This window comes from Zeus faber (assembly GCF_960531495.2).
Source record: "Zeus faber genome assembly, chromosome: 4".
NCBI lineage: Eukaryota > Metazoa > Chordata > Actinopteri > Zeiformes > Zeidae > Zeus > Zeus faber.
Genome location: NC_137191.1, coordinates 14,502,542 through 14,527,541, shown reverse-complemented (window position 1 = coordinate 14,527,541; position 25,000 = coordinate 14,502,542). Strand labels below are relative to the sequence as shown.

At 45.2% G+C, this 25,000-nt stretch overlaps 2 protein-coding genes across 3 annotated transcripts in view; one reads left to right on the top strand and one right to left on the bottom strand.

The window, feature by feature from the left end:
• The window catches only part of foxk1 (forkhead box K1), a gene marked incomplete at its 5' end in the record, with an annotated part of 15,528 nt that extends 559 nt beyond the window's left edge, over positions 1–14,969 (top strand). The window contains 9 exons of one of the 2 annotated variants that reach the window (XM_079999754.1): positions 4,606–4,821; positions 7,659–7,860; positions 8,699–8,845; positions 9,783–9,976; positions 10,356–10,528; positions 12,329–12,598; positions 12,693–12,770; positions 13,077–13,250; positions 13,805–14,969. In XM_079999754.1, coding sequence (XP_079855880.1) covers positions 4,606–4,821; positions 7,659–7,860; positions 8,699–8,845; positions 9,783–9,976; positions 10,356–10,528; positions 12,329–12,598; positions 12,693–12,770; positions 13,077–13,250; positions 13,805–14,028 — 1,678 coding nt within the window. In that variant the 3' untranslated portion in view covers positions 14,029–14,969. The remainder of the gene's footprint in view (positions 1–4,605; positions 4,822–7,658; positions 7,861–8,698; positions 8,846–9,782; positions 9,977–10,355; positions 10,529–12,328; positions 12,599–12,692; positions 12,771–13,076; positions 13,251–13,804) is intronic. The other variant, XM_079999755.1, reaches the window with a different exon arrangement.
• Positions 14,970–17,733: 2,764 nt separating this feature from the next.
• radil (Ras association and DIL domains) overlaps positions 17,734–25,000 on the bottom strand; it is a gene marked incomplete at both ends in the record, with an annotated part of 17,457 nt that continues 10,190 nt past the window's right edge. Inside the window, 7 exon segments of the mRNA XM_079999687.1 lie at positions 17,734–17,833; positions 18,045–18,184; positions 18,696–18,835; positions 20,651–20,975; positions 21,641–21,867; positions 22,533–22,683; positions 22,932–23,104. Coding sequence (XP_079855813.1) covers positions 17,734–17,833; positions 18,045–18,184; positions 18,696–18,835; positions 20,651–20,975; positions 21,641–21,867; positions 22,533–22,683; positions 22,932–23,104 — 1,256 coding nt within the window.

The following is a 25,000-nucleotide window of genomic DNA, read 5'->3' as shown; positions in this document are numbered from 1 at the left end:
CATTTTTATGTCCCGCGCTATTTAACTTTATAGACGGTAAAACATTTGTGGGGTAATTCGGTCAATGTACCACCGTTTTGTAAACACGGAGTCAAATGTAAACAAACGCACCTTGACAGCTCACGTCCGAGTTACAGTTTAATATTTTGGGTGGAAGTGGGCCCTGGGGTGTGTGGTGGCTTCTTGTGGGTTGTGATGGGGGATTAGCGGTATTAAAACACGACGTGTTTCATATGTTTAGTGTAAATCATCCGACAATCGTCCCTTTTTCAGCCTACAGACGGATCTTTTCTAGGGGCCGTGCCCTTGTGTTTTCTGGTTGGCTGTCATCTTGTTCAGGGGAGTGTCAGGCTCTGATCAGGAAGTACAGACACATCTTGGTACCAGGAGCACATGGAGTAAACACAAGACATACACTCTGGTATATTCTCTGGCCCCCCTTTTGGTTTTTTTTGTAATCACTTGCCTTGGTCATTTTTAATTATGCAGAGTGGCAGCATTTTAGGGTGACAGTTGTATTTTTCTCATTTGGTTTTGGTCGAGTTCTGGTAGAACACTAGATTGCACTAGTACAGTACTGACGGGAAATGTTTTACAAATGAACTTATTTTTGTCAGAAATTTGGAGCAGTTATTTTAGTAAGAATAGTGAAGTAAGTTTACTGAATAGTCAGACAGAATATTATAGCAATCGCCTATTCCATTGATATGACCAGTGATGGAAGAGGTACTCAGACCTTTTACTGAAGGAAAAGTATGAATACCCCGACACAAAATGACTCTAGTAAAAGTGAAAGTACCACATCGACATCTCTACAAAACGTATATAAGTACTTCCTCTTAAATGTACTTCAAGTATTTATGGTAAAAGTACCCGTCATATCCAGTGCCCTGATGTATCAGAGCCTGTAATATGTTTATAAAGTGCTACTGAACCTTTTTTTGTGCAGATGTCATGCAGATCATGATTACAATAAAAATAAAGCATAGGTGCCATTATACTCATTTACAAGGGTGTGGACCTAATGAAATATAGATGAGCGATCCAAAATCAACAGTTCAATCGATCCAGCCAGTTAATTAGAACGGAAAAAACTAAAGTAACAGTACTTTTACATCATTACTTTAAACCACTGGATGGAATGTTCGCGCAGTGCAGTGTTCTTGCAGAGGATAACTTAAGGCCTACAATTTAACATTACACGTTTTCTTGTGTTTATGATAAAAGTCGGAGTATTGCATCAGCTCTTTATGAAACAGTGGACACTATAGTTTTGACCCTGGCTTCTCCCAACTGGCACTTTTGTGATGGTGGAGCAGTGGTTAGAGTGGACCAAGTCAACATCACTGAACATGTGCGCACTAGAAAAACAAAAACTGAACTCTGATGTGCTCGACTTTCCATGAGATTGGATGGAGTCTTGTACTTCACCGTTTCATACTACCCAGTCAATGTACTCTGAGGTGGCCTGTCAAGAAAATATGGGGGGGAAAAACATTTTTTCATTAATGTATTCAAACTATCCATTTATATTTTAAGATCCTTCTTCAAACCTCTGTTTTATTTTATTTTAAGTATTAAAAAGGACTCACTTCAGTCCATCTAATTTTCAGTCAAATCTAAAGCAACATAAGCAGTAGTTGTTTCTTATTTAATTTTTGTCAAAATCACTTTGGAAATCTATTTTGGAAATGGAACGGAATATCAAGAGTGCATTTTACTGAAAAATATATCTGAGAAGTCAGTGTATGAAGTGAATCATTTGACATGTAAATAGGGGGGGGTTGTTAAGCCTCAGGCTGCAGGTGCTGGCGCTGGCGTCTTCCCACCGGGTCTGCCTAACCAGCACTGATTGGTCTGACCCGTCTGGGAGAGTTTTCTTATGTTTTGTTTTGTTTTGCAGTGGGAAATCGTGTGGTGCAGGATGCTGGACGCTACCGAGGAGAAACCAAACTTATAATCCTTTTAGGCAGCGATCGCTGTTTTGGCCAGCGATCCTTTTTGTTCGAGAGTTATTAATAAAGACTCACGCACCCCACTGCCAGAAAGACTCCGTCTCACTCCCTAAACAAGTACCTGTGGGCAGAGACTCCCACAAGTACGGGTTGAGGGAGGGAGAGTTGTCTCCCAGAGCAAATTGCCTGAACCGAGCCCCTCTGTCATATAACCAGCGCTGACGCTCCTGGGCCGGAGGTAATTCTCTGTGTCTTTGCTCTCAGGTCCGTTGCATATTAAACTTTGTTTTTACTGGTGCTAGGCCCTTCCTCACAGTTTTTAGGTCTAGCGCGTCCCGCACCGCAGACAACAGAGGGTCCAACCATTTTTCCTAATTATGGCTATCATCATGCAAAGACTTACAAACCATGTTCTTCAGCATCTTACTGAAGCGCTCCACCAGGCCTTCAGTCTGGGGGTGGTACACGCTGGTCCAAATCGAGTGGACGCCCAAAAGCTCGTCAAGTTCAAGAAGTGTAAGTGACATAAAAGAAGTGCCCTAGTCGGTCAGAATCAGGAGATGACCTGAAACAGTACCTGCAGCACACACCAACGGCACTACCTCGTGGTACCGGGTTGCATAGTCCACTCGCACCAACACAAAACGATACCCACAGACACTGCGGTCTAACAGCCCGATGAGGTCCATACTGAGTCTTTTGAATGGGGCCTCGACTAGGGGGCCCAAATAGCCAATAGAAGCAGGCCATTATCCGCTGCAGTGTTTTATCGTGTCCAAAGAGACCGGCCATCGGGTTATGGTGAGGCACCTGGAAAAGCATTTCCCGGCGGCTTTTTGGAACCAACAACATGGTTATTTCCTCTCCTGACTGAGTGTCACAGCTCACTCGATATAACCTATCCCTATCACTGAGAAATAGGGGTGAGTAAACGTACCAATTCGCCATCGATTTTAACTACCCGGTCAAAGGCCATGCGTAGGGTACCGTCCCATGACTGCTCTAGCGGGAAGTCATCCATGGAGGAGACCCTAGTGGGGACTTTGCCCCTCCTGACCCCGTAGCAACCACTAATGCCCCCTCAGTGTCCCCATGGGCCATGCAACTCTCACATTTCCCTACCGCCCATGAACGCACTACCCCAGCCTCTCTCATTAAAGTGTCAAACCCTGGTCAATCCTTACCCAAAATCAGGGAGTGCGACAGGTGGGAGCTAACTGCAGCCTTCACCTTTATGTTTTTTCCCCTTGTAACAAATTTTGAGCCTAACCATCGGATACGTGTGACCATCCAAATGCACACTGAATTTCCCCCAAAGGCCCAGGTCGAACTAGCTGTTGCTTGACCATTGTCTGAGAACAGCCAGAGTCCAGTAAAGCCGATGTCTACCCCCTTGTGCCCTTACCGGTACGTTGTAGGTCCCCCCCTGAATGGGGTAGGGGACCAGCGGACTAGAGACCCGAACCACCTGTCCATCAGGGGGTAGTCCGGTCGAACGTGGTCGGGTCACTGCAGTGCCAGCACTCCTGGCCAGGCATTTGAGCTGGGTGCTAAAGAGAACAGAGAGGGGTCAGCACGGGAAGGGGAGACTGTCCCACGACACCACAGGCGTCCGCCCTCCCCCGGCCCGGCGGGATGGGAACAATGTGGGAAAGACCAGGGGCGTCCTGCGGCACCAGTGAGCCGGGCGGAGCCATGGCTGGTCCCCTCCAGGCGACTGGGAGGGGCTGGGATACCGCCAAATCCTGCGTAGGTCCTGGGGGCGGTGCAGCGGACATTCCCCTCCGGGGTTAGGGATGGGCTGGGGACCTAGCAAAGCCCCTGTGGGTACTGGGGCTGGACGCGAGGCAGGTGCTCCTGCCCAGGCTCCCAGTTGGAGGCAGCGGGACGGCTGTCTGTCGCAGTGTGCTCGGGCGCCTCCTCCTCCCCGTTGTGCTCCTACTTCCCGGAGACGGTGGTGGTGCTGTGGCGGCGCCTCTTTGGGTCTCTGCAAGCGGTGCAGGGCTGGGTCGGATCCGCACCTCCAGGGAAGCGGAGAGGGAAACCCGCGTCATTGCCAGCTCACACTGCCTATGACGCACTCTAGCTGGCAGCCAGGCGCTGTGTACCTTTCATCCGACACCCTTTCCCTCCTGGGTCTCTGTTCAGACTCCACTTGTGGGAGTCTCTACCCACAGGTAGAGGTTTAGAGAGGGAGATTGAGTCTTTCTGGCAGTGGGGTGCCGACATGGCATGAGTCTTTATTAATAACCCTGAACAAAAAGGCTCACTGGCGAAAATGGGGAACATAAAATAAAAGGATTAGCTGGGGTTGGGGTTTCTCTTCAGTGGCGGTCTGGTCTGCAGGCTTCCAGCGTCCTGCACCACATGATTCCCCAATGCAAGACAGAACAACACAAGAAAACTCTCCTAGCCAGGTTCGACCAATCAACGCTAATGAGGCTGATTGGCCACGGCGGGAAGAAGCCAGCGCCGTCACCTGCAGACCGTGGTTTAACCACGGCCCCTCGTCTGCCACTCTCCCTTTTCCGACGCCTTCCTCTTCCTCATATTCCTCCACCACTTAAACTCTCATCTCACACCATCTCACCTCTTTCTTTGTTTTTTTCTCTTCTCTCTCTCTCTCTCTCTCTCTCTCGCCGTCCTTCAGGTGCATCTTTCGGTTCCCCAGTACGGTTATAAAGATCCAGTTTGCATCACTGCTGGAGGGTGAGGAGCGGAGCGAGATGGAACATCCCTCTCCTCCCCCTCGTCCACTTCTGCCTCACATCTCCCCCCTCAAAATCAACATTCCCACAGTGCAGCAGCATGAAGAGCATCTCAGGACGTTTGGCTCTCCGCTGCCCTCGCCCACCGGCACCATCAGGTAAGAGCGAAACACACTCACGTGTGTGTGTGTGTGTGCGTGTGCGTGCGTGCGTGCGTGCGTGCGTGCGTGCGTGTGTCCACTCACCAGACCGTCAATGAGTCCCATGCCCAGTCCGTACAGCCCCATGTCCAGTTCCACTACAAACACCACACACAAGTCGTCAGGAAGGGGAGGGGCACCAGGGGAGGAAACGTGTGTGTGTGTATGTGTATATATTGAATATATATACTGTGTGTGTGTGTGTGTGTGTGTGTATATATATATATATATATATATATATATATATATATATATATATGCAATTGTTCACATAGAGATCAATTCATTTTTTAATTTCTATATTTTTTTCCATTTAAAACTTACCACAAGTGTTACCCCCAAAAATTGTTGAAGTAGGTTTCTTTTTTGATACCAGGGTTAGCTATTTATTCTTATATCATATATTTGTTATGTTATTTGTGGGCACTACATTTCGTATCTTTATAATAAAGGCCGGGCCGTATGGCTTGGTTAAGTGCTTTTGTACTGTTTATCCGTACAAAGTGCATGAATGAGAGAGTTGATGTTGCCCTCTGATGGTTTGTTTTGTTCTTGCACCACGTGTGCGCTCCAACGTGAGCCTGTGTGTACAAGCCTTATATGGAAGGAGTGTGCTTTCCAGCCCTCTGATTGGCCACAAGGCCCAAGGTTTTGCCAGTTGGCTTTTTTTTTTCTGTCCATACTGGTTTCCTATTCAAACTCCACCACCACCTCCCACCGCACTCTCACATGTGGACATAGCTTTTAAACACACCCACAAACACACAGTATGAGACACTGCTGTCCACCGCTTTTGCTTTGGCCTATTTTTGGACGGACTGTTCACACTTTTCACTCAAGGAAGGTAAAAAAAAAAAAGTATTGTAGTCATGGCACACATAAGCAACACGTACACATCTACTCACAATGTTGATAAGTAATAGTAATAGATTAGTAATAGATGAATAAAGAGTAATATCAATTAAAATCTAATTTACACGCAGTGTAAACAGTCCTTTATCTTTAACAATAAGTAAGAAAGGTGAGTTGCACATTCAGATAAAAAAAGTAGCAAAGTATGTGGTGGTAGGAATGGCATTTAACATTTGTCTTATCATACTTGTGCTATGCTTTAGGCTGAGAAAACATTTCAAACATAATACCTTTTGATTTCGTATACTATTGAGGTGGAATGAGAGGAAATATTGTACTGCCTTGCTTCAGTACAGACACATCAACCTAATGTTTTTCAAGCAACCCTTTCGGAAACGTGCAATGCAAGTAGCGCCACTTCTTTCCTCTTCCTGTCACTTTATTATTCTCCTAGATTATGTAAGATCACGTGCATATAGTAAGTGGATAGTAAGGGATTTTAAGTGTGGAGATGAAGATGTTATTATCTTGATGTGTGGTTTGAGCTGCTCTTTCACAAACACTCTTGTGACTAAGATTCTCTGTCACAGGCAAATCAAAAACCATACACTGACTTTCCCACAAACCAGTATTCTTGTGTGTGTGTGTGCGTGTGTGCGTGTGTGTGTGTGTGTGTGTGTGTGTGTGTGTGTGTGTGTGTGTGTGTGTGTGTGTGTGTGTGTGTGTGTGTGTGTGTGTGTGTGTGTGTGTGTGTCCGTCCGCCCGCGGCTTTGTCTTGTGTTCTCACTCAACAGCAACAGATAAAGCCTGGTTAATATTTAATTCCCTGCATGTATTTTTGTTCGTGTGTGAGTGTGGATAGCAGACGTGTACTTTAGAATAAGCTCCCATACAGACAGCGCTCGCCTCGAACATCCTGTATAGTGAGATAAAAATTAAATAAATCTCAGCCCAGACCTGCGTGGAGGCTTAGTACATCCAACTGTTATTCACGGTGCAATGCACACAAAGCTGTTGGTCACAATTCTGCATTTTGGATCACGGTTCTATATGTTTTCAATAGGATGATGAAGAAAAAAAACAAACAAAAAACGACAGTGTTTTCATTTATTTAAAAGAATGTAAAGAGTGGCTGATCAGCTGAGGTATCTCCAAGTGTCTCCCATATGTCTTCATGTGATCCACCACCAGGCCGTCAGCGACAAGCCATGATGCTCCATAAACAGGAGATGGGGGAGGAGCTTCTTCTCGCCCTGTTTCCTGTTTTTGTTCAGTGTTTGGGTTCATAGGGACTAGCCAAATGAGCTGACTAGTAAATACGAATAAAAAAATATTTACACACTTGGTTAACTTTCCAGCAGCTTAACTTTGACGAGATGAGGAACAACAATTAAAAAGCCTGAAATGTACACACATGAGCAGAAACAACATTCAACGACTGTTTATAAAGCGCTGTGATGTAAGGTTATAAAACGTAGAAAACTGACTCCTTTATCAAACTGTTTGGTACAAGTATGAGCTTTGTGACTCCTCCATACAGCTTAAAAATAAACAGACATAGATTATGATGGTCTTATCTCAAAAGATGTTATGCAGCTCTTTAAACTGTTTTCTTCATACTCAAATTTAACTATAACAATAATGAAATAATAATTTGAGTGGAATAAATACATACTTTTATTTGCATGGATTCCACTATTATTAAACTATAATTAGACTTTTCTATGAATTGTTTTTTCACCTTATTGAATAATGAACTTTGATAAAGAACATCAACTTATTTTGTAAGAAGGCTAATCAGTGGCAAAGATGGTATTTTTGTGTGTTTTATCAAGGAAAATTCAAGGACAATCCAAGCCCTGCAATGAGCTCATGACTTTGAACAATATTTATGTATTTGCTCCCGGTGGTAATAAGCACGCCCCTCTATTTCCTCTCTCCAGTGTTCCAAACTCCTGTCCGGCCAGTCCACGAGGGGCCGGGTCGTCGGGTTACCGCTTTGGACGCAACGTGACCTCCGACCTCCAGCTGGCGGCCGAGTACGCCGCCAAGGCCGTCTCCGAGCAGAGGCCGAGCATCGTCAAGCAGCGGAGCGGAGCGGCCGAGCAGCGCGAGGAGGCGGCCGGCGGCGACGACAGTCCCAAGGTGAAGAAACCCCACACCGAACCCTAAACCTGAACAGCAATCTGTGTTTGGCCTGGAAAAGTGTGTATTTACATGTGTATGCGCTCTCGATACACAATGCCGTCATCCGGTGTCGAGTTACTGTGTGCCTTGAAAAATTCACTGATTCCTAAATCCGGTACCAATGTGATAAAAAAAATAATCATAAAGGGCCTTCAAAGTCGTGTACGGATATTTTTAAAAACATAGTTTTTTCTCTGCGTTTTGGCCTCCTGTCCACACCTAAAGGCAGTTTCGGTGTTCTGTGTATCCTTGTCGACCGGTGAGACAGAGGTTTCGCCAGACAATGACATCATGACCTCCATTTGCATATGCGCAATTGTTCTTTCACGCATTACAAATACAAACCTACAAAAAATAACCCTTCCGGTTTTTGTTTTTCCGTAAATATCCCATATGTTCAAGCTTTCTTAAAAGGAAGAAAAAGGTTGGCGGCGCCGCCCGTCATCACGATTTCAGCTCCGCTGAGCGTTGATCCGCTGTGCGCCCTCGCCCCGCATTTCTCCAAACCATACTAAAAATAACACCCTGTTTTTATTGTAGGTTAATTTATTGTAATTGAATGAAACAAGAAAAAAAACAGCGCTTAACTGTGTGTAACGGGGAGCTTAGGTAAAAAAAAAAAAAGGTTTGTTTTTTTTAAATAACCATATATTGTACGTGGTGATGAGGCCTCAGTACTAGTCTCAAAACAACGGCATCCATGGATAGTATTGACAGATTTATTGCACTACCAGTTGCGATGCAGCAATGTGTTTTTATTTTTATTTTTAATTTTTTTCCTCTTTTGTGGGTCAAGGATGAGTCCAAGCCTCCGTACTCCTACGCCCAGCTGATCGTCCAGGCCATCTCCTCAGCCCCGGACAGACAGCTTACGCTCAGTGGCATCTACTCTCACATCACCAAACACTATCCCTACTACCGCACTGCAGACAAGGGCTGGCAGGTAGGAAAACAGAATCACGTCTTAAAATGTTAACAGGTCTGAACTAGCCGTGTACGTGTGTGTTCATGATAAATACATTTCCATTTATTTATTAAGCAAACGTTTCTGTCCACATGAGAAGCTAGAAACAATCAAAACAGACATCAACCATTGGAGCAGGGTTAGGGTTAGGGTTGACTTTAAGCACCTGAGCACCTGTTTCTAACTTCAACCAGATACAAGTGCAAAATGCTGTTGGGTTTCAGAATAAAAGTTTTTTATTAGTATTTTTTTTCCTTTCGATATGTTAGTGCAATATGATAAGTACTCATGTGTTGTACGTGCATTATGTAAATACAACAACTTAAAACAAGAGCAACAGCAACAAGAACAATAAGTCATAGCTAAGATAGAATTAGGTGTTCCTAAAAGAGCAGGGTGTGGGGTGTTGTCTCTGCAGAGCGTAAGGCAGCTCCTGAAGAACAATGTGGATTGAGAACTCATTCCACACGCAGTGGAGGCACCACCAGCCGCCGCTCATTTGCAATAAATAACATTAATGAATGAGTTAACACGTAGTAAGCTGCCTTTTTAAGTTGTATAAGCCGGAGTTTGCCAGCCTGTTTTAGGCTACGGCACACGTTTTACACCACACCATGCTGTTAACCACTGAAAACATCACAAACATAGAACCGTGCTTGTTATTATGGCCTACTGATAGTTAGTGATGCAAAACTCATAAACGATTTGTTCGTAACAAACAATTTTTTTGAGCTGGGAGCCAGCGAATGGAAATGATTTCCCCCATTAATTGCAATTCACCAACATTTACATAAACACTTCCACTCTTCAGCTGCAACGACAGCTGTTGTTTTGAAGTGCTACCAAGTGTTATCTGGCTCATCACATACCGCACCTATCTGATTTATATTGCCTTGTATCTTCTCTTTCCCTCCAGAATTCTATCAGACACAACCTGTCTCTGAATCGTTACTTTCTCAAAGTGGCGCGCTCCCAGGACGAGCCTGGGAAAGGAAGTTTCTGGCGCGTGGACTCGGCGTCCGAGAGCAAGTTGGTGGAGCAGGCCTTCAGGAAACGACGGCAGAGGGGGGTGGCATGTTTCCGGACACCCTTCGGACCCCTCTCTTCGAGGTGGGACATTCTCTCTCTCTCTCTCTCTCTCTCACACACGCCGTATCTTTTGTTTTGTCTTGTTTAATCTCTTTTTCAATCTCTCTGCTTCTCCTCCTGGCTATCATTTGAATGGATAGAACAAAGTAAGTCTGACTTCTACATTATTCTATTTGACGAGTGGCAGGGGAGGTGCGTCACAGGATCTCTTGTCGTTTGTTTGTGTGTTATAAATATGAGAAGAAATCTTGTGAGCAGAAATGTTTGGCTGTCAATGTGATTGCCTCCATCCCTCATGAAACATGATCCCCCCCCTCTTTTTTTCTTTCTTTCTTTCTTTCTTCCTTTCTTTCTCCGTCTGCCTCTGTTTCCTGTCCATTCACCCTTTCCTCTTGTCCAGGAGTGCTCCGGCCTCCCCTACCCACCAGGGCCTTCTGTCTCCGCCCTCCAGTGGGCTGCAGACCCCCGAGTGTCTGAGCAGAGAGGGCTCTCCCATCCCTCACGACCACCATGAGCAGCTCGCTCACAAACTGGCATCCGTACCTGAGTACAGGTACTCGCAGAGTGCCCCGGGTGAGCAGGAATACAGTCTCTCTCTCTCTCTCGCTCTCTCGCTCTCTCGTGGCTGTCAAACGATTCAAATAACTAATTAAATATTTGCGCAATTAATTATAATTTTTATATTCAGCCAAATTTGACCCCAAAGAAAGATATTTAAAAAGCAGCGTGTGAACTAATAGCCATTCCATGGTTTTATTATTGATAACAGAAACATCATCGTCATGAAAATGTATTAAGGACATTTTCACCATAAATAGGCCGCTATCGTTCTTCCATTCCTTTGCACCGACAAGCCTGTTAACGTGACGTGCTATATCAAAACAAAAAAATAACCTGAATGTGGGGGTCCTGCAATTCCTAGGGGGCTGCAGGTCTGAGGTCCCTTGAATATAAAATAAAGTCTGTTTCATGGACCCATTTACTTTCAAACGTTTGTAATATGATTGTTGGCTAAAAAGTATTGTAACCAAAGAGTTATGGCACATTTCGAAATACGGTGTCTCTGTGTATACCAGCGTCTCAGTGCTAGCGCTGTCTGTAAAGCAGCAGGGCTTTGTTTTCAAGTGCAGTGGTATGCGTCGGAAGCCTCTTCCACATACATTTTATACTCCACTACTCTAGGTGTCATTGGAGTCGCAAACGTATTAATTTCAGTTATTTATTTAAAAAAACTTTGAAACACTGGTCAAATCAAAAAGCACTGTACAGTGGTACTTGGACTTACGAGTTCAATTCGTTCCGTGACAGAGCTCGTAATTCAATCTGCTCGTATAGCAAATCAGTTTTCCCATTTGAAATTCATTGAAATGCCATTAATCCGTTCCAGCCCCCAAAAAAACACCCCAATTTTTTTTAATGTGTTTTTAAATAAGAAAAATGTAGTTATAAATAACAAATATTGTATAAAAACATAATAAAACATAATAAAAGAGATTGTAAAGAAATAAACTGGTTTTATAAAGTGTATTTACCTTGGAGATCAGATGACTTGGACTAACGGAAGATGCTGGCGGAGGTGGCGGGTGGAGGAGATAGGCGGCGGAGGTTGGAGGAGTTTGTTTCGTTTCATGCTTTTTTGGGTTGCTTTCGTTTGTTGATACACTTTATTGCTGAACTTAATTGCTACAATTTATTTATTTATTTATTTTCACTTCGCTTTCGCTTAACTTAAAAAAATTCGCCAATTCCATCACACGCACACCTCGCTCATGTTTTTCTATGATTTCATGCTTTAATTCAATCGACATCATCCGCTTCTTCTCAGCACTTACTTTCTTAGGACCCATGGTTAGAAAAATTTTTTTGGGGCAAAATAACTGCACAAAAAGCACAAAACGCGAAAGAGATGCTTCCACGGTCAGGTAACCACGTGGAGTGAGAGGCAGGATGCTGGCCGCATTCGCTCACCAAGCCCACCAGCGACGGCACCTGAAGCTCGCTCCTCGTAACTCTCATTTCTGCTCGCAAATCAATACAAAAAAATCGACGGAACGACGGCTCGTAACTCGGAAAACTCGTATGTTAGTGCACTCGTAAATCAAGGTACCACTGTATTTTTATTTGAGATAGATTTTTTTTTCCATTATCTATTTAATGTATTTTTGTTTAGAATTTTTTTTTATAAAAGGTTCCATACTGAACGGTAATGGTAATGGAATGGTTATGTCATTTACAGAAAATGATCTTGTTATGTACAAAATGTCAATATATCGATACAGAATTAAATCATAACTCTTTGTTTTAAAAACAAATTGTGACATCCTGCCCAATACCCAGCCCATAATATATGTCACTTATTTCCTCTCTTGCCAGGATCTCCAGTCAGTGCCCAACCTGTCATCATGGCACCGTCCCACCACGCCTCCCCCCTGCCTTCGGGCCTTGGGAAGACCCTGGCCTTGGTCCCCGGCGGCGGGGGCCAAGCCCATCCCTTCCACCTGCTCCAGAGCTCGGTGCCGTCCTCTGTGACCATGCTGCGGGTGGTGACCAGCATGCCGCCTGCCTCCAACCTCCCCAACGGGTACATCTGCTCTACCACTCCAGGCCAGCAGGGAGGAGCAGAGGGCAGCGGTGAGCTCGCAGGTAATGGCATTGAAATGGTGGAGGCGAGGTGCTGTTCACCAGCGAGGAACCCACACCCCTAACCTTGTGCCGATGGTGTCACTTTGACCAGCAGTGTCGGTGCGGTCTGAGTCCTCCCTGCCACACGGGATGTTGTTGTACCATCGGACACAATACCACACCGGGTCTGATGGTAAATCCCTGGTGCTGTTGTTCAGAGGCCTTCCCTCAGACGCCCATTCTAGCTTTTTCTAATGTTTACATTAAATTCCAAACCCTAACTTTGGCATGAATTCCACACTGAGATTGATTGGAAGGTTAATGCAATTGAGTTCACGCCAGCTGATCCATATTTCTGTGTCCTACAAGACAGGACAGGGGGTGTGTGTGTGTGTGTGTGTGTGTGTGTGTGCGCACGCGCACCCGCACGCACATGTTCCCCCATGTCACATTAGGAGACGGGGGTTCCATCAATGTATGTGTCTGTGTGACCCATCAGAGGCCCAGCAGAGCCGGGAGCGTGTGATCCAGACGGTGGAAGGAGCCGGACAGTGTGGCGATGGCCGAAGCACGTCCCTCGGTTTTCATCAACTTCCTGTTCGTCCCGTCACCCAGAACGGGAAACACGCCACTGCTTTTGTTACCACTGCAACCAGCCTGGCTAGTGCCTATGGTAAGCGCTTCTCGGCTGACGCCATCAAGTCCATAGAATTCCCAATTTCTCATTCACAGTAGATTATAGTCTTTGAAAGAATTGGAATATGGGATCTTGAGTGTTTTCCTACATAGATCACACACTAATTGTTAGAGAAAAGGCCGAGCTCTGTGTGACCAGAAAGCCATAAGCTCTGGCGAAACCTACAGCTGTTTATAGCAAATGTTAAAATTACACAAGCTAAATATTAAGCTTATGGCTTATGGCTTTCTGGTACTTGAACAGTCGCAAAAACTTGAGCAGAGGGAAGGCGTGACATATTTTGGAAATGCAAATTCACTGATTAAGCACTGCCCACAGACTTTGGGTGACCATAGCCACAGCCAACGCAGCGATCGAAAGCAGCCGGCCAAGCGACCAACACGGTGACCGAAGCAACTCAAGGAGCTCGGCCCTACTGAAGAGTGTGTGTGTGTGTGTGCGCGTGTGTGCGTGCGTGCTTGTGTGTGTGTTTTATGTGACCTAATATTACTAGCCCTCTCCCTGATCCTCTTTACCTGTCTCCTCTCCAGCTCTCAGCAGCCCTCTGCAGATGTTGGCCACTCAGGCATCCAGTTCCCCCCCTGTGCTGGTGAGCAGGCAGCCAGGTGCCAGTAGCGACGCCCTGGCCGAGCAGCAAGGTGAGCCCCAGGCCAAGAAACCAAAGATGGAGGGTGAGGAGGGCCCCGAGGTCACCCCTGCCCAGCAGCCCGTCATCGTTTCCATGACATCGCAAATCCACGACCCCAGGAAGTAAAAAAAAAAAAAACAGGACCAGGTGCCTAAAAAGGAGAGTCCTTATCACCCCTTAACTGCTCCGCCTTTTACACCCATCTGATAGGACTGCGGCCAAACCAACACTCAAGGCAGCCTCTTCCGAAACTGAAGGGAAATTCGTCGAAACAGCAGAAATCCTGGTTGAAACGTATATTTTTTAAAGTGCTTACATGACTATCGACAGAGCAGCCAAACAGAAACACCGCAGGATCTTGTAGCTGTCTCCTTGGTGGTCGTCGTTGGCTTTTTGACCAGACATTGAGCTTGATAGAGCGCTTCGTCTCCTTAATGTCCTGGGACGGTAGAGGGTCCTCACGTGCACCGATGCTACTCGCAGGCCAAAGAAATCACCCGTCCAACACCTCTGATTTGAACCTTTGACCGACGGAAGGGAATGAAGTGGAGCCGTGAAAGGTGTGTTTAAGGATTTGGAGTTGCACCCTTATTTCTTGTTTTAATTCTGTCCTTGCTGGAGAACTGGTGAGGACACGTGTATAGTGCTGGGAAGACGAGGTGTCAACTTTCTTATTCCTCCTTAAACCTAATTTTTACCCAACATTCACGACACTTACATTACATTAAAAAAGAAAACACACAAAAAAAACATAATTTAGACTGAAATGTGGTGCAGGATATTCCTGTCACGGTTACATACCTGACTACATTTACTAATTAACTAGATACTGGTTACTAAAGACTTTTGTTGAGATGCAACTGCCAAAAGTGTCCAGTGGCCAAGTATAAATTAGGGTTCGACAGTTTGAACGCGAATGAGAGGAGAGAGTGAAAGGCGTCTGATTAAAAACAAAAGCCACGTGTGACAATCTCGCAGCTCTGCCTGTTTGAAAACACAAGGGAGGTTGGCGGCGAGTTTGGACAGGACCTCTGCGAGGGAGAAGTTCAGAAAGGAGTCCAAACCGGTGGGAGGTCGGGTCTGGCCGCATGACACTGTGCGGAGGGGGGGTGGATAGGGGCGTCTGGAGGGAACTGATTGAAATGGAGCTAGCCTAATGTAGACAAACTGATTGTTTTTGTGCTTTTCCTTGTTTGACGAGAAGTAAAAGGAGAGGTGGAGCGGGCTGTGTGTCTAGCCTTTGTTTTGTTTTAGCTCAGAAAAGCATTATTGTAATAATCCTTAAGGCCTTAAACGTCTTTTTTTTTTTTTTTTTTTTTCCCCCAAATTTCATTTTATTTTAACCTTTAGACGGCTTCACATTTTTAGAACGTCAACACAGCACTTAGATACCAGTTGGCTGTCTGCTACACTACAATGTTAATGATGAGACGCGATGGTGACCATGACGACGCCGCGGTTCAAGGCTTGTGTCAGTTTTATCAGGGGACGGGCGGGACCAACACACAAAAAATGTCCGTGTTTTATTTTTTTTTTTTTTTTTTGTTTGTTTGTTTGTTTTTCCTCTCGTCATTAATTTCCTCCTCAAACCACTCTTAACTTTATTCTCTGTTCATGTTTTCAAATTCTTTCACGTTCCCCCCCCTTCTTTTTTTTTTTTTTTTTTCTTCCCTTAATCTCTCTCCTCACCCCGTTGACCCTCCCTCCCCTTGTCCGTGTAGCGCTCTGTAGATCTCTCTCAGACGCTGATTTGATTTTGGTTTTTCTTTAGATGTTTCTCTGCCTCCTCTTTCTCATTCTGCCATTAGCCTGTATATGTTTCTTTTGTTCAGGCCTTTTTTTTTTTTTTTTTTTTTTTTTTTTTTGCTGTCAATCAATCACATTTGCGCAAGATTTAATGATTGTAGTTGCACATTGCTTGAAAAATTAACAAAAAGTTCTATAATGATTGTATGCTGCTCTTTCTATCTGCTAAGCAACAAAGCTATTTGAAAACTTATTATTTCCTATTTTGCAAAAAGAGAAAAAAATATTTTGCTATGACCCGCTTTCATCAAACCCTATACATTTTGAAAATGGGGAAGTTTAAATATGTATTTTTAAATGTTCATCTTTTGTGATTTGTAAAAAAAAAAAAAATGGTGTAGCACAAATTAAAATTTCTCATTGACATCAACGTTTTTGGTGTTTTGTGTGTATTCTGCATCAGAGAGAACAAGTGCAATTGCCAAGTCTTTATTTTTTAGAAGTGCCATCATTCTCAACAGTATAAATAATAAGCAGAGAAAAACATGACATGCACAATTGGAAAGAAGTTCTGAATACAAATATGGACTGCTCAAAAAAATGAAACAATAAATACTGCAGACACATTTCACGGAAATAAGAGTAGATTTCAGTGGGTTTTTTTTAAATGTCTGGAAAAAATAAACCAAAGTCATTTCCAGTAGTTTTTAATTGTTCAAACGATATGGGACAGACTATTTACAAAATTCATATTTACACCTAACCAGAGAAATTGTGTGTGTGTGTGTGTGTGTGTGTGTGTGTGTATCTATATACATACATAGATATACACACACATACGCTGAACTGGTTTTCTACACTCTGGGCTCGCCTTGTGCATCTGAGGGTAGATTTTGAACAAGCAGGTTATTGATAAACGAGCGTTTTGATTGTAATTTGATCTTCCCATATAGGTGATGGTATGGTATTACATTTTGTAAAATGTGAGACCTGCTTTATCAAAATTCTGCTTCCTCTTACCATCCACACTTTATTTCAAGCTCAACATCCATACATAATGGTATAGTCTGTAATGATACTGTTTTGGAAGTTACCCTCCAAGTCTCTCAGAGTTACTAAAAACACCTCATTTCGAATGTGACTGTGCACACATGCTCCAAAGTCTGAAGCGCCCTAACAACTACTGTGCTTGAAACCATCTGAACTGCATTCTGTGGGGTTGTGCTGTATTCCACTGATCCCCGGATTCCCAAATGTCAGCCCTCTTGTCTTGGAAAAGAGCAATGGAACGAACGGTCTCTAGTCTGAATACCAAGTCGGGCAAGATTTCCCTGTCTCACGTTTGCTTGAGATAAATAAGCACTCCAGCACATCGGCGTACATGATGAATGTTGAACAAAATACAATTTACATCTATCAGGCATCTGATCTACATCTAAGGTTAGGGTCAGACACATACATGTAGCTCCACTGCATGTGCCTACAGCCTCCTTACTGAGGGATGTCCATGTTCTCCTGAACAAATGTCCTCTAACACATTCAGTTTGGAAGTAGGAACCCAGAATGACAAACGATGAATGGAATGCAGCATTAGACTTGACTCGCCTCCGGGGGCGGACTGGGACGTAAAGTCGTCGCTGGCATTTCATGCCCAAAGTGAGCGGGCGGACCATTTCTTCAGTAGGCGGAGGGGGGCAGCCGGCCCAAAAAGGTCAAAAGACAGATAGGCCCTTCTGGCCTGTGTCCACCCCTGCGCACCTCCACCTAACACAAAGTCCTCTGGTGGCAGCCTGTCAAAATGCTAAAACCGTATCACAAAGGGGAGGCAGGTTCTTCAGGAAACGAGTGTCCTGGTTGATTGCTTGGCTCTGTGCTGATCATATTTGTGTGTGTGTGTGTGTGTGTGTGTGTGTGTGTGTGTGTGAGACTGCACATTCATTGATGCTAAGAGGTTTGCGTGGCTTTGTGTAGTATTACTCTTCAGGCGAGACATTCCCTTCTCGCTCTCTTTCCTTCTTTTGTCTCTGCTGGTGTGTGTGTGTGTGTGTGTGTGTGTGGGTGTGTGTGTGTGTCTTCACGCAGCACTTAGCAGGAGGAGGCACTTATCTTTTCGGAAACCTCCAGGTCAGACTTTGCCACCAGGAAGCGCAGCCGACCTCCTCCGAGCCGAATCAGATCCACTGCACTGCACAGAGCGGAGAGGAGGCAGGGACATGAGCTCAGCACAGACAGAGTATGGATGCACCACTCTGGACCGGGACTGATCAATCAAACCCATCGATTGGCTAGAGACGTGAGGTTAAACCTGCAGACGGACCACTGACACCGTCATAGATATCTGAGCTACGTATCAACAGTTCTGCTAGTGATGGTCAAACGTGTGCTCCACACGTTACCTCTGGTAGTCTGCTCCGATCAGACTGGTCCCATTCACGGCCAGGATGCGGTCTCCAATGCGCAGTCTGCCGTCGGAGGCCGCCGGCCCGTCCGGGATAAGAGTCCGGATGTAGATCCCTGGAGCGTTGAGTGGAGTGTGCTGAGAGAGTGAGACGTGTTACTAATACTTTGTTTTCATTATTATAGTGAGAACACCATTGTGAGCTGGGTTGGTTTACGTGTGAATACTACGGCGGATAATGCATTGCTTATTCCAATGATTGAACCTTTTTCATATCAAGGACCCTCAGTTTGATTTGCATTAGGCAGCCTGACAAGATCTTTTATTGTCAGATATGATTTAGTCCAAACCTGTGTGCGTGCGTGCCTGTGTGTGTGTGTGTGTCTATACTCTAGTTAGAGAGATAACAATGAAACTAGGATCAAACAGTCATTACTATACATTCGCTAATGGAGCTAACGTCTTGTAAATGAATCAATGGTGACGTTTAAACTATTCATAATTTTTCTGGAGACCCCCCTGGAACTGGGGGTCCTCGTACCCCATGTTGAGACCCACTGGCTTAGTGTGTTGGGGTTGGGTACAAGTAGCACTGATCTGTGTGCGTGCGGGCGTGCGTGCGTGAGTGTGTGCGTGCGCGTCCACTCACCAGTCCGTCAATGAGTCCCATGCCCAGTCCGTATGGCCCCTTGTCCAGTTCCACTACAAACACCACACACAAGTCGTCAGGAAGGGGAGGGGCCCCAGGGGAGGGAACAGGGAAAGGAAAGTCACACCCACTAACACACCCTGCAGGGAAACACACACCCAGACACACACAGGGTCTCGCTATAGGGTCATGCGAACACACACCGTGGCAAAACACAGCACACAGAGGTACAACACACAACACGGAGGCACGTAGACGCCAAACTCACTGTCACACACTCTGTAGCGACAATACACCCCAAATTAACAAAATATTTGTCTTTCACATTTTGATCTGCAAACCATCCTATGGAATCATTTTGGTGATTTCACTGGTTTGAATGACATCTAACTTGTGCTTGCGGTTCAGAAGAACTCATTTATCATTTATTTAGACGTTAGAGTAAAGTCTGATTGAAAGTCAGATACATGTGTATTTTTAAGTATCTGTATATACATAATAAGTTTGTATAGCTTTTCATAAAGTATTTAAAATAACATCCCATTTGGTCGGTGCTTTTGACCAGCATAACAATAATTCCCAGCAATCCTAGATGTTGGTGAAAATACACAGCGATATGCCGTGGTGGTGCTAGATCTGCTTTCATGTACTGCCTAAAGCCCCTTTCCCATATGGAATCCATAACATTGCTAGATATAAAAAAATATCTGGCAAAGGCAGCAGGTAATCATTCCCACGTTGGCTTCCTTTACCGAGAAGTTCCTTATAGAGTGTGTTCCCACAGACACCGATCAGCCACAACATTAAAACCACTGACAGGTGAAGTGAACAACATGTTCACCTGTCAAGAGGTGGGATGTATTAGGCAGCAAGTGAAGTCAGTTCTTGAAGTTGATGTGTTGGAAGCAGAAAAAAATGGGCAAGCGTAAGAATCTGAGCCACTCTGACAAGGACCAAATTGTGATGGCTACACGACTGGGTCAGAGCATCTCCAAAACGCAGGTCTTGTGGGGAAGTCTAACCCGTCTGGTCCGATCCCACAGAAGAGCTACTGTAGCACTAATTGTTGAAAAAGTAAATGCTGCTATGATAGAAAGGTGTCAGAACACACAGTGCATCACAGCTTGCTGTGTATGGGGCTGTGTAGCTGCAGACAGGTCAGAGTGTCCATGCTGACACCTGAGCGCAGCCCTGGACGCATTAACCCTCACCCACCGTAATAAATCAGCCTGATCGTTTTCAACCTGTCCTACACTCTCCGCCTCCATAGAAGGAACTTTCTCCACCCGTTCTACCTACCTCTCCCCCTTTTTTTTTTTTTTCCCGAAAACAAATAATTTCTTTTAATATTTGTACAAAATGGATTCAGCTCCAACCCTACTTTAAGTGCTTGTCCCGGCAATGTCACTGCTTCCATTCACACACACTTCCATTCACAGCCGTACCGGCATTTTCCCGGAAATTATATCATAATTTACTTATTATAATATAATGTCGAGCGTGGGGAAAGTTACGGAACGGCTTTTACGGAACATTGACACCGGCTCGTCTTCCCACAATGGAACGTTGACATGTGGGATGTGGGAAAGGGGCTTGAGATGACACACATGTAAAAGAAGGCGTACATAATCCACCTCCACATGTACATGAAACAGATCTATATACTATATCTGACAGTGAGTTGTTTTTGTCTGAATTGGTTCTATTTTCATGGGAGAGAGAGCATGGTTTTTAGGGCGGAACATATAGATCATATAGTCATGGACTTATTACAATTTATATTTGAAATCTCTGGCATCCCCATGTAGAGGTCCAGCACCGCAGGTTGGGAATCACAGATCTATAGTATGATAAGTGAACTAGTACTAGTACATGTGTATTCACTTTTTTTGTGTAGACGGATATACAACACACATCTAAATATTTACTGGTATGATGAGCACCTTTCACTGTACCTTCCAGTCCATTGGTGATGAACCCATTGGTCTTTTTACACTCTGACACAGTCCTGGTGGCGCAGCCGTTAGTCTGATGGGCGTGGCCTATTTTGGTCCCGGGCCCGCCCCCTTCAGGGTACAGAGGGGTGTTGGGAGGAGTGAGGAGACAGGACGGGTCTCCATTGGCCGGCCGGGGGTGGTGGACGGTGCCGTTCCTCCTCAGGCTGCTGTGTGATTGGCCGGGAGGTCTGTCCCGTCCTCTCTCCTCCCCGGTTTCCACCACCACTTCATCCCTGGGACCCCCGGAGCGGGGGCTGCTGTGGTTCGCAGCCAACAACTCCCTCTGTGATTGGATGAGGCGGGTGGAGAACTTGTCAATGTAATGTCTTCCAGAAAAGCAAACATGGGCTACTGGAGCAACAGCACACTCCAGTTTATTCTCTATAAAACCTCATTCAATGAACTTTGCGGTATTAATTCTAAATCAAATTATAGCTGAAAATGCCAGTTATAGTGCACAAGACATCCTCTGTGTATAGTGCCTCTGTGTGTGTTTTTGTGTGTGTGTGTGTGTGTGTGTGTGTGTGTGTGTGTGTGTGTACATTTGGGTGCAGTAACACTAGGGATTATGGTCCAGTCAGCCGTTCCCACTAATTAGACAGCCTAAAGACTAATCAGATTAAACATGATTTAACCATGTCTAGGTTTCTGTGTGTGTGTGTGTGTGTGTGTGTGTGTGTGTGTGTGTGTGTGTTTGTGTGCGCGCGTGTGCGTGTGTGTGTGTGTGTTCTGCTGGCTTCAGTAGAGTTTTTTGTCTTTCATCTGTGGGATTATGAGGAACCGGTAAAGGAACACAGCTGCTGAGGCACATGGCCTGGATTACATCTAGGTGTGTGTGTGTGTGTGTGTGCGTGTGCGTGTGCGTGTGTGTGTGTGTGTGTGTGTGCGTGTGCGTGTGCGTGTGCGCGTGTGTATGTGCGTGCGTGCACGGCTTTCTTCCTGACGGACCTGGACGTTCTGCCAGTCGGCGGTGTTGGTGCCGTTGGACTGTGTGTGCACGACGGGGCCGGCGCTGTGCGACTGGGCCTTGGTGCGAAGGCCCCACAGGTAGTGGCGCACGTAGAGCAGCTGGCGGTAGATGCTGTCCTCCACACACTCGCTGTCCAGGTCCACGCGGAAGCCCGCGCTGGGCAGCACGATGGGGGGGTGGTTCTCAAAGCTCTCCAGAAGATCCACTGACAGAGACGGATAGAGAGAAATAGACGGATGACAGATCAAAGGAACAGAATAAAATTCATGCAACAACCAGTGCCAGCACATGTGCAGCACTCAATAGAATTTTTTTTTATAAATATAAATATATATATATATATATATATATACGGTATATAAAAAATAATAGTCTCTCCTTTTTTGTGACCAAAAAACAAAACTCAACGCAAAATAACCACATCGAAAATAAAATCAAATAATTATTAATAAACCGAAAAAAAAAATTGCTTCAAAGTATAATGGAAAGCTATAATAGAAAAAAATTAAACGAATGGAAATCTATATTATATTATTATATTATTCTGTACACAGTCAAAAAAATGTACAGAATGAAACGGGAAGAAGAGAAAGATCGATGCCTATACACACACCAACTCCCTTACAGACCAACCACACACAGAAACACAGCCCTGCACGCCTACTTGGAGCCTGATCTCATCTCAGTGATCCGCTTTATTCCGTTTTTAAGGGTCAAGTCGAAGTCAAAATGAACCATGTCAATGAATACACACACACACACACACACACACACACACACACACACACACACACACACACACACACACACACACACACACACACACACACACACACACACACACACACACACACACACACACTTCCTCACCTGTTCTGTATATGTAAGCCTCATCCTCGCTGCTGGGTTGCCAGGTTGGGACCGGGCCGATCTCCGCTGTGAGTTGGTAATGGGTGAGAAGCCTGTGCAGCTGCACCGGCTTCAGACAGGAGTGGTCGCTGGACAAGGACCTCCAACTTAGCTACAGCCGGAGAAGAGAGACAGTGGAGGAAGACAAGAAGTGTGAGATAAGGAGAGCGAAAGTTGAGAAACGAGTACTAGTATTATGAGCGGAATGTACCCAAATGCTCCTGAACTAGCGTTGACGATGTGTCACTAACCCTAACCCAAAAAAATACAGTAAACAATAAACCTCTGTTGCAACATTCAGACCAAAAGTAGAGCATAATATAAATTGCATGCATGTGTGTGTGCATGTGTGTGTGCTACCTGTGTGAGCTGCTGCGGTGCTGTGGCCAGTATGGTCACGGCGCTGTTGAACTTGGTGAAGAACTTGTCGGCGAGGTGTCCCAGGCCCGACCTGCTGGCCCACTCCATCAACATCCTCACACAGGCCTGGATCTGCAGCACCCTGGAGCGCTGGAACCAGCCCCGCGATGGGCCTGCACACACGCACGCACGCACGCAACCACGCACCCACGCACCCACGCACACACACACACACACACACACGTTATTCATGGTCACCCCTTGAATACATTTGAAAATCAACGATAAAATGAAAAAATAAAATAAAATCACCGCAAACAACCATCACACATCTTACTTTCCTCTTGTACCCAGTCCAGAAACTGCATTTCTTTTTAATCATTAAAGCGCAATGTTGTGTATTAGAGAAAATAAAGTAAAAGAAACGAGAGAGAATAAAATAAAGTTTGCAAATAAAATTACTACCATTTCAGCATTACTCGGATTTCCTTTTCATAGTTAGATTAAAGTACTGAAATCTTACTGTGTGGAGGCAGTATGTATACGGGAACATAAAACCTCCGAGAATCATATCCAAAAATGGAGTTAATCATAAATTTTTTGGGGGAAAATAGGTGTTCTTTATTTTTATTACTTTTGTTGGTAAGTGCCGCCACATCATTCCAACAAAGGAAGTTGATGATGAATGTGTCTGCCCCCTGAACCAGCAGCAGAATGCAGCTGAATCGTTGTGATCAATGGGATGGAAACGTCAGAAAGTCCGACATAAATGCTTTTATATTGTACAGGTGGCACTGCTCGGGTTGTGTGGGGGGGCGTGGTTTCGGCACAGCTCGGGGTAAAAAACCTGCCTGTACGCCGGTGTGTGGGTGTGTGTTTAGCTGAAGAGAGCATTAGAAGGTGTGTGTGTCGTGTGTATTTTTGCACACAGCCGCAATAGAGACATTGATTTTTAATTGGTTTGATATTGAAGTGAATGAAAAAATGGCAGCTCCCACCACGCCATGTTACGCCTTCCTAGAATACAAATTGAGTACCGCAGGGAGAAACAGCCTCCCCTGCACACACACACACACACACACACACACACACACACACACACACACCCACACACATGTTTTTCACCCCGAGCTGTACCGAACACCTCGCCCCCCAAAACCCGAGCATTATCCATGAATCGGATAAAAATACACACACGCACGCACGCACGCACGCAGGCACGCACACACACACACACACACACACACGGCATCAGAGGTTTTGTGCTTGAGGACCAGCTTCAGACAGGAACTGTGTCAGGAGCAGAGAGAAGATGGATAGACAAGGTGAACCCCTCAGTCATTCAGCCATATGTTTCACACACACACACACACACACACACACACACACACACACACACACACACACACACACACACACACACACACATGCACACACACACACACACACACACACACACATACCATCCTCTTTGTAATAGGATTATGTCTGGCCAAACAGTAATCTATGCATGGAGCAAACAGACAAGACATCTCCTAACCTCTTAGCGAAGGTGTCATAATGCTTCATATAGGAGAGATCACATAAACACACACACATAAACAAAAACATTCACACACACACATACTCTTACACACCCAAACAACAGTGACCTGTTATGGCCAGCTTACAGGTAGGTGACAAGTTTGAGGGAAAGTTGTGAATGTAAAAACCCTGGATAAGTGACAAGGCTTGGATCAGATCTCCTATTCTTCAATATGCTGTGCATCAGTCTCTCTCTCGCCGTTGGTTGCCATGGTGTCAGCCAATAGTGCAAATGTGTGTGTGTGTGTGTGTGTGTGTGTGTGTGTGTGTGTGTGTGTGTGTGTGTGTGTGTGTGTGTGTCTCCCAGTGAGTGTGCTGCAGAGACCCCATTGCATACATCAGCATTACCTGCTACAAACTATCTCCACTGTTACCATGGACACCATCAGTGGAGAAATATCAATGTGCGACAGCAGGGAGGAAGGAGAGAGAGAAAGGGGGCGAGAGAGAGAGAGAGAGAGGGAGAGAGACAGAGACAGAGAGAG